This window comes from Stegostoma tigrinum, chromosome 19 (assembly GCF_030684315.1).
Source record: "Stegostoma tigrinum isolate sSteTig4 chromosome 19, sSteTig4.hap1, whole genome shotgun sequence".
Classification (NCBI taxonomy): Eukaryota; Metazoa; Chordata; class Chondrichthyes; order Orectolobiformes; family Stegostomatidae; genus Stegostoma; species Stegostoma tigrinum.
The window spans coordinates 55,949,397-55,959,781 of NC_081372.1; the positions used below are offsets into that span (position 1 = coordinate 55,949,397).

The 10,385-nt window shown below is 43.7% G+C and overlaps 1 protein-coding gene across 1 annotated transcript in view; it reads right to left on the minus strand.

Moving 5' to 3' along the window:
* gnas (GNAS complex locus) overlaps positions 1-8,660 on the minus strand; it is a 293,391-nt gene extending 284,731 nt beyond the window's left edge. Inside the window, exon 1 of the mRNA XM_048549880.2 lies at positions 8,192-8,660. Within this exon, the coding sequence (XP_048405837.1) occupies positions 8,192-8,465 (274 nt within the window). The 5' untranslated portion in view covers positions 8,466-8,660. The remainder of the gene's footprint in view (positions 1-8,191) is intronic.
* Positions 8,661-10,385: the final 1,725 nt, after the last annotated feature.

The window sequence follows — 10,385 nt, forward strand, 5'->3', positions numbered from 1 at the left end:
TAGAGAGAGAATGGAAACTTAATAGTAGATAATATGGAAACAGCAGATAAAATGTACAAATATTTTCATCTGTCTTCGCTGGAGAGAATACAATAAACATTTCAGTGATGGCTGTAAAATCAAGAGGCGTAAGGAAGAGACGAGCTTAGCGAAATTACCATCGGGAGGGAACCTGTACTGAGGAAATTGATAGAGCATGAGCTGATAAGTTCCTGGGTCCAGATAGATTGCATCCTATGGTCTTAAGAGGTTACAAGTGAATTAGTAGATGCTTTGATCATTTTCCAAAGTTCGCTCCATTCAGGAAAGGCTCCATCCAACTGGAAAATTGTAAATATAGCCCCTCTATGCAAGGAAGAGAGACAGTAAACAGGGAATGGGTAGACGCCATTCATTAAGGTGATTATAGATACATGTAGAAAATTGGGTGCAATCAGCATGGTGTCAGTGGGAAATCATGCGCAACCCATATGGCGTAGGTTTTTGAGGGCGTAATATAGGGATGTTGTGGTGCAGTGATAGTATCCCTACCCCTGGACCAGGAGGCCCAGGTTCAAATAACATACCTCTGGGGCAGGTGGAATGACAACTATAAAAGAGCTCGATTAGAGAAAAAAAGAAATACATGAAGGAGTAATATGGGGTCCCTCTTTTGGAACAGTGAAAGCATTCCTTCCCTGAACCAGGAGGCCTGGGTTCAAGCCCCACGTGCTCTAGAGGTGCATAATAACACCTCTGAACAAGTCGATTAGAAAAACAGGTGAAGCACTCTTATATAGATGCTGTCTGTAGCGCAGTGGTAGCATCCCAACCATTGAGCTAGAAGGTTCAGGACAAAGTTCCACGTGCTGCAAGAGGCGTATTGTGAAATTTCTCAACAAGTTGATTAGAAAATCCGAAAAAAATAATGTGAGTTGTGGATAAGGAAGTCTGTAGATGTACTATACCTGGATTTCTAGAAGGCATTTGATAAGGTGCCACAAAGGTTTAGAGTGGTGCATGGAGTAGAACACCAGCGTGGAAAGACAGTTAGCTGGCTGTCAGACAATACAGTATGCATAACTGGGTCTTTGACTAGATGCAACGAGTTGAGTTCTGTTGGGGTCTCAACTTTTTTCTTTACATAATTTATCATCACGGCTTTGATCAGGGTAAATGTGCGGGCAAGATTAAGATGGGTAGGACCACATGCGGTGAAGGTAGTAGGCAATGGTAGACAGACAGTGAGTAGGCAAAAATTTAGCAGATTGAGTACAATGTGGGAAAATGTGAAGTTGTTAACTTTGGCAGGAAGAATAAAAAGAGCAGATTATCACTTTGTTGGAGAACATTTACAGAATTCCTATGAATTCAGAGGGATTTTGACATTCTAGTGCACAAATCACAAAAATGTATTACTTAAATTAATCAAGTACAGCACAATCAGGAAGCTTAATGGATGGCTTTATTTGTTGGAGAGGAATTGAAAAAGATACTATGGGAAAATGGAATTCTAAACACAATCCAATCAGCCTTCATGGTCTTTGAAGGGTATGGCAGGTTCAGGGAGCTGAATGGTCTATTTCTACAAAGAGACAAAGAATTGGAAGATAGAGTTGAGTTACCCCTGTCCCATAGCTTTTACTTTCCACAATAACCTTTTGCACTTCGTTATATGACTAGCGAATATTGACATTACATGATTTATATTTTAATACATTTTAAGAATAAAGCACTCTGTGAAAAATACACATTCCTAAGGGACTATCCCAACTCAAAGATGCCTGTCGTGAGCAGGATCAGTCACCACATAAATAAACGATTTTGAGGGGAGACCTTAGGAGGGTTATAAAATCATAAAGGGCATAGATAAGGTGACTAGCAAAGGTCTTTTCCCCAAGGTGGGGGGGGGGGGGGGGGGTTGCGGAGTTCAAACTCAGGGCTTTGTTTTTGAGGTGACAGGACAAAGATTTTAAAAAGGATTTGAAGGGTAACTTTTTGTTTTAAACAAACAAACATTCAGAGCATGGTTCACGTGTGGAATGAATTGCCAGAGGAAGTGGTCCGTGTTGGTACAGTTACAACATTTAAAAGACATTTTGATAAGTGCACGAATAGGAAAGGTTTAGAGGGATATGGGCCAAACGCAGGTAGGTGGGACCAGTTTAGTTTGGGAACCTGGTCAGCGTGGACTAGTTGGACCAAAGGGTCCGTTTCCATGCTGAATTACATGTCACTGGCATCATAGAGTCAACCAGACTGGGCAAGGATAGCTGTGGTCCTGTAAAAGCACAAGGGGTTTGGATTTCATGATAATCAGAGAACTTCATGGTCACTGACTGTTTGCCAAATTTTTAAAAAATTAAATATCCAGGTTGTTTATTTTTTAAACTAGAGTTCAGAATTCTGAAAGTGCCATGATACAACTCATATTCCAACCACCTGGATTATTAAGAGATCACAACGGATTTTGAAAATGGAACACGAGATAAACGAACCAGCCTGTCACACACCCTGCAAGCAGAGAAAGCTGGCTTCATTTTTGTAAGCTCTCACTTTTGAATATTTGTGCAAACACGAATCTCAACACTAACTCACGAACTCTCTGACGTGACTAGTTTGAAAAACAATGAAAAACAAATCTAACGTATGGACCAGACAGAATGAGAGACAGAGAAATAGAAAAAAAAAGGTGCATTTTCCAGATTGAGCCTGAAACCTACAGGAAGGCAACTGCCAAGTCTTGCCTATTCAGGCCAATGCCTACATAAAAACCTACTTTGAGAGACGATGTTTCTGCCTATTTGTCAACATATCATGCCACATAGGAAAGGAGACAGCTTGATTCCAATTATAGTTAAGTTTCTAATCACAACCCTGATACTGATTTATGTACAGGGATGTGGGTTTACAAAAGTCAGTTAATATGGTCCAACTTTAGAGGGGATGAGGAGAACTGGGGGCTCAAACACATTATGTTTTGAATGGCAAGACAAGTCAACATGGCTTCCTAAAAAGAAAAAGGAGATCAGATCAGATTCGCAGCTTTATGAATCGGAGTATAAAACGATGCCAAGTTAAACCTTTATAAGTGACTCAGTAGGCCTCAGTATCACATATGGCTGTGGAACTGCTCTTTTAGATGAATGTCACAGCCTTCAAGAGGAGATTCTACAGAGTGATGCCAGGGAATAAGGGATATGGGGAGAGCTGGAATTGTTCTCCATTTGAAACCAGGAGGTTAGAAGAGAGATTTAAAGAGGTCTTCAAAAAGGTGAAGCATTTTGAAAGACTGTTTCCATTGCCAGGTAGATAACCAAATTGACAGACTGGAAAAAGAACCAGTAACAAGATAAACAGAACTTTTCTTCAACTCATTGTATTCAATTTTGTTATCGCAATATAGAACATACAGGGACAGCAGTGGAAGCAGATTTGACTGAAAACAGGAGAAAGGGAGCCATTTACAGGACTCAGTGGAATGGAATGTATTGGAATACACTGAGGTGCCGCTGAGTTTTCATGATGCTATTTGGCTGCACCTTTGGGGTTAAGAAACACATCTGCCATGATCAAAAATGGCAGAGCAGTTCGAAGGGCCGAATGGCCTAATTTTATCCCTATATCTTATGGTCTTTAGGTAGGCACACCTTATACCACACCTCTGCAGATGCCAAGGATCATGAAGAACATCACTTTGAGTGTAGAAAAGGACTGTAATGCCATCCACTCTTCAGCTATAGAGAAGCTCGGGCCCAACTCAAGATACACTAAAAGCTACATCATCCACTCCGTCTTTTTGATGATATGTTTAACAACAAGCCACGCTGCAATGATCCTCTTTACAAAACCACTCCAACCTTCACCCAAGGGGTAAAACCGGAGCCTGCTACAATTCCACACTTGTGAATTATGTAAGATAAACTGAGACATGGACACCAATCCCAGCTGCTTTTGGTTGCACTTCTATCGCAAGTCAGAGCGGTCAACATCAACCTAGAAGTGCAGTTCTTGGATAGGACGTTATTTACACATCTCTCAGGCGATCAGCCACACATTTTTAATACTTCTGAACATGTTCACAAACACAGATGTGTTAGCATACCAGCTGCCACCAGGCTGCACACACTTGATTGTGATCTCCCTCTCCTTCAAATAAAGCCTTTGGCCTATGTGATATGACACCATCCCAGACAGAAGGGGAGGATTCACGTATTTTGGTTACTTTTTAGCAACAATATATTGGAGTTGCTTCAGCACTCTGCACTGCAAAGGTGAGGGATGACGTTACGGTGAACTGGACAAGATTGGTGGGGGGTGGTGGTGGTGGCGGTGTTGGGGGGGGGGGGGGGGGGGGGGGGGGGGGGCGGGGAGAGGAAGAGAGATAACCGGCCAATGCTCTCAGTCCATTTCAGAATGCCACAAAATCTGTCTGACAAGTGATCATGTCAGGCTTCAGCTGGTTTGTGCTTCAGTAGCATTTTGACATTGTAGCATTTTAACTGTAAGACACAACAAGTGTGAAACTGCTGATAGCAAACTGGCAACCTGTTCCACATCTTCCTCGGATAGCTATTTCCATTACCTTGTAACTGAAAATTTGGAGAGATATAACATAAGCTGTCAACTTGGTTGGCACAGCGGTATCAGTTGTTAACACTGCTACCTCAGAGTGCCACGATCCCGGGTTTGATTCCACCTTCAGGTGACTGTCTGTATAGAGTTTACACATTCTCCCCGTGACCTCGTAGGCTTCCTCACACAGTCCAAAGATGCACAGGTTAGGTGGGTTGGCCATGGTAAGCTGCTCATAGTATCCAGATATGTGCAGGCTGGGTGGGGGTCGCCATGGGAACTGCAGGGTTACGAGGAGAGGGATGGGGTGGGTGGTGGTGGAAAGCTCTTTGGAGGGCCAGTGTGAACTTGATGGCCTGCTTCTACACTACAGGGACCCTTTGATGCTATGAAATTTATCACCTGTTTCATAATTCTTCCACAAAATGAAGATTAACTCCTCACTGTCCAGCTTAAAGATGATGATTGGCCCCTTATGTGGAGGTGGGGGGGGGGGGCGCAGGTGCTCATGGAACATGTACTAGAGAGGAACAAACTAAGGGGAAAAGTAACTTACCTTGAGTTATATCACAGCCTTAAAACAGGACAAATGGGCTTGCTGTCCATGTGGTTCTTGTCAATTACGAAAATCATGCCCAGCATTTCCTCAATAATCACAGCTCTGGCAAAAAGTCATCACCTTGGAGCTATAGAATACTGCACAGAAACAGACTCTTTGGTCCAATGCGTCCATACCTACCAGATATCCTGAATTAATGTAGTCCCATATTTGGCCTATAATCGCTCAAAACCCTTCTCATTCATGTACCCATCCAGATGCCTTTTAATGTAACTATACCAGCCTCCACCATTTCTTCTGGCAGCTCATTCCATACACACCATCCTCTGTGTGAAAAAGTTGCCGAGGTCCCTTTAACATCTTTTCCCCTCTCACCTTAAACCTATGCTCTCTGTTTTAGTCTCCCTTACCCTGAGGAAAAAAGACCTTGGCTATTCTCCCTATCCAGGCCCTTGAAAAATTTTTCAAATCTTGAAGATTCACACCTCAGCTTCCAACATTTCAGTGAAAATAGCCCCACCTATTCAGTGTTTCCCTGTAGCTCAAATTCTTCAACCCCAACAACATCCTTCTAAATCTTTTCTGCACCCTTCCAAAGTTTAACAACACCTTTCCTACAGCAGGGAGACCAGAATTGTACGCAATACTCCAAAAGTGGCCTAACTAATATCCTGTACAGTCGCAATATGACTTCCAACTCCTATACACAAAGCATTGACCAATAATGTCAAGCGTACCAAACAATTTCTTCACAGGTTGTATGTCATCACCGTCGCACACCACCCTCCTGATGAATATTCATGTTATCAAAAAGGAGAAGTTAATCAAACTAGAAAAATGTTGCCATCAACACAAAAATTAAACAGAAAAGTATCACTGCCGCAAAATTTAATAAAAATGCAGGAAATAAATGCACAGCAAGTCAGCTGACACCTGAAAGGGGTCAACATTCAAGCTGGGGCTATAATCAGCCTAAAATATGAAACACTACATTGGTAAATTGCACTGTGTAAAGGCATCTGCAAACAGAAGTAAAAAAAACTGTAGACTCTTACCAATGTAACAACCTGATACTGACTATCAACATGCCAAGCAAACTGAAGAGAAGCTACAGTTCTCTCACTATCCCTCTGAAAGTCCACCTTTTCAAAGAAGACTCAGATGTGCTTTTTATGTTCATCAAGGAAATGGTTACGTATTCCCTATCCACAAATTGAAGTTGTGAATACATGCTCCCAAAGCATTAGGCTAGGCTTCCGAATTAATAAACCAGCAACATAGCCATCAACCACCACTGCACCACAGTACGCAGGCAACAGAATGTTGACCAAATAGATGTTTACAGACAGTGAGATAACAAGGTGTAGAGCTGGATGGACACAGCAGGTCAAGCAGCATCAGAGGAGCAGGAAAGCCGCCGTTCCAGGCCTAGACCCTTCTTCAGAAATGTTTACAGACAATGGGTGGCTAACCAGGACAACATGTTTTTCTGAAGGCGGCTCTAGGCCCGAAACATCAGCTTTCCTGCTCCTCTGATCCTGCTTGGCCTGCTGTGTTCATCCAGCTCTACACCTTGTTCTCTCAGCATAGAATGATCTGGTTTCAGCCACAGGGAGGTTGTGGCAGGGAAGGTGATAATGCAAAGGTCGCAATGAACAATCTTCAACATTGGGACAATACGGAAGCAGAGAAGAAACTCCCAAGTTGAACAGTATACCATGGCTTCAAATAGACTGCTCCCAGCGTGGGATCATTCTTAAAGAAGGGAGAATTGTTGCAAAGACCTCATGGTAGGAGCAGAAGGTCTGGGCTTCAGCCTTTACAATATTGATTGGGAAGAAGCTGCAGCTCACCCCAAGCAGGATGTGGACAAGTTTGATAACAGAGGTACTGGAGGAGTTTTAACCACCATAGAGGGTGAACTGGTTGAATTGACCACTTTTGCATGTGATGACACAGGACACCACACAAGAACTGATATTTACATACCGCCTTTAGGGAGGAAAGCATCTTCACTGAACAGTAATCAGACAATAATCAAAGGGCCAACATCAGTTTAGATGATCCAAAGTTTGCTTGAAGAGGTTGATTTTAAGAAAAGAATCCCAAAGATTAGACAAGACACAGTCACTAGTTGTAGGATGAAGTGAAATTTTATCCTTTCATGGGGTGTGGCAAGGCCAACATTTGCTGTTGATTCCTAAGTGCTCTTGAACTGAGCATCTTGCTTGATGTTTTCACCCCCTGCCAAGGGCTGGTACAAATCAAGTACATTACTATGGATCTGGAGTCAAGCTTAGGCCAAATTAGGTAAGGATGGCAGATTTCCTTCCCAAAGAGAGATCAGTGAACCAGTTGGGCTGTTAGAATAATTGCAGACAAATTCTCAGTAGCAAGAATGTTTACAGTCTAGTTTTATTCATTGAATTTAAAGTTCATCAATACCATCGCAGGGATTTGAATGTATAGCCTACACATGAGCCTCAGGGTTGTTTATCCAGCGACATTACCACTAAATACACCATCATTTGTGGGTAAGGCCCCTGACATGGAGGAACAGTGTTCTTAGAGGGCTATTGAGCTGGGGAAGTTATAGAAAGAGCGAGGCTATGGGTGTTAGTTGAACACAGGAATTAAAACAAATGCTGCTGAACTAGGAGCCAAGGCCAGGCTGGGGAGGAAAGTGAAGGTGGTTTTGGATGACTTCAGATTTGCAGTTAGTCACAGGAGCTGTACCACTTTCCATCAGCCATGTGTGACAGTCAGACCCCGCTTATTCAAACCACAGTCCCAAACCCTCACCCCCAACCATCCACAGCAGAATAAAAAGTCTATTTTCACAAAGGTGAACTTTTGAAGTGCACCATACAGCACTGCCTCCCTAAAGCCAGCCATATCCTTCGAGGCCAAAGGACAGTGCGTGCTCATCCTGATTTTTTTCCTTAAGACCCATGAGATCCATGACAGCGTTTAGCCCGAACAGCAGCAGCAGGAGCTAGAAAGTTACAACCCGCTGCTTTATTGAGGAGAATGAGAGGTGGAAGCCAGGCGGGAGGACGGAGCTGATGGGAGACTTACCGAGCAGTAGGAGCCGGTGGGTCTGCTTGTACTCGCGCTTCTCCGCCTTCAGGCTCTTATCGATGCTGCGGCTCCGTTTCTTATCCGCTTTGAGGCGGGCTTTCTCCTCAGCCCGGAGCCGCTCTCTCAGCTGCCCGTCCGGATGCTCGTGTTGGCCGGCTTCGCCTTCCCCTCCGCCGGCCATGGCGTTGGTGGGCCGGCCCCCGGAGTACGCGATGCTGGAGGCGCTGTGGGGACCGATAAGCCGCGACCTGAGACTGTAACAAGTCCCCATGGCTGTCACAATGTAACCGAGCAAATGGATACAACGAGCTGCTCACTAAAGCTCCCCCGGCCAGGGAACCAGCAACTTCAGCGGCTGCCTGTCACCATCAGAACCCAACTCCCTCTCCCGAACACTAAAGGAATGGCCCAGAAATCTCTAGCCTCGATTCCTCCACACACTTTCTCTCCAACCCCTCCCCCCCCCGGGCTCTTTTTCAATATAGAAACAAGATAACTGTTCCCTCGCTGCCACGTGATCAGGAAATGAACCTTCTATTAAAACACATTACCGTAAATGACTGGCGCACTACGCGAGGTGGGAGGGCTCAGGCTCTCGTTGTGACTTCCCACGTTTTAAATCATCCCTTTCCCTATCAATATTTTGTTTCAGTCTCTTTCCCCTCCCCTACCCGTTAACCTTTCTCTCCAGCTCAAAGCGGGCTGGGGTACACGTTGTATTAGTCTATCTAAAACCCTTGGCATATCTTAAAAACGTGTGAGCTTTAATGGTATGGTTCAATATAAAACAAAAACGTTCCATTATTAATGTCTTTTTATATAAAAAAAGAGTAACAAGGTATGTGTACATTTCAGGGAAGCGTTTACAAATCTTAACAATTTCCCAAAACAAGCTTCTGACCCAAGAAACTTCAACTATAGCCTGGAACTGGATTGCAAGTTTCTCCCTCATCACCATTAGTTTTGAAAAAAAAACTTTTACGTAGAGCTTTCCTGTCACAGTTTGTCAAGTCCATTCGCCCCCTTAAAGTTGTAGATATGACCGCCCATTCGCACAGCGGGTTGGGGGGGGCGATCTCGGCTAGTGCTCTGTTAACCAGGAGAGACTGTCTTTTCATAATGGGAACTGCAGATGCTGGAGAATCCAAGATAACAAAGTGTGGAGCTGGATGAACACAGCAGGACAAGCAGCATCTCAGGAGCACAAAAGCTGACGTTTCAGGCCTAGACTCTTCATTCAGACCCTCACACTTTGTTATCTGAGACTCGGTCTTTTGTCAGGTTGATCAGGGATAACTATTCACCGCGGCATCGGGGCGACTCCTCTGCTCTCCTTCAAAAGAGGGTTGATTCATCCACTTGAGAGGGCAGATGGGGCCCTCAATTTGCAATCTCATTCAAAATACTGTCCCTATGATTCTTAAAAAGACAGAAACCTGAATAGGCCATTCAGCCCCTCAAGCCTGTTGCATTCTAGATCATGGCCCAATATCTGCCTCAGCACATTTTCCAGCACTATCTTTGTATTCCTTAATTAAAAACTGAAACAAGTTAGGAAGCATCACTGGACCCAAAACATTAACTCTGATTCCTCTCCACAGATGCTACCAGACCTGCTGAGCTTTTCCAGCAATTACTGTTTTTATTTCATATTCCTTCGGCTGTAGAAATCTAGCAGTCTCAGACTTGAACATTCTCAATGATTGAATGTTCCTTCCTCCTGGGGTAGAGAATTCTAAAGATTCACCATCTTCTGAGTGAAGAAATTCCTTCTGATCTCAGGCAGCAGTCATCCCCTCGTTCTGACACAATGTCCCCAAGAGCTGAATCTGCCAGGGGAAAGGGAAACATCTTTTCTTTATCTACTCTGGAGTAATAGTTTTATGTTTGTATGAAATCAACTCTCATCTTTATCCTCTACGCAAATCTCTTGCAATAAAAGCAAGGGTATTATTTGCCTTTTTAATTGTTGGCTGTGCCTACATGCTGGCTTTGAACTGACTTGTGTACAAGGACACCCAAGTCCCATTGGACATCAACATTTCCAAACCGTTCTCCATTGGAGAAATGCTCTTCATTTCTCCTACCAAAGTGGATAACATCACACTTATCAACAGTATATTCCATCTGCCATGCTCTTGACCACTTCCTCAGCCTTCATAAATCTCCTTGAAGCCTCTTTGCATTCTTT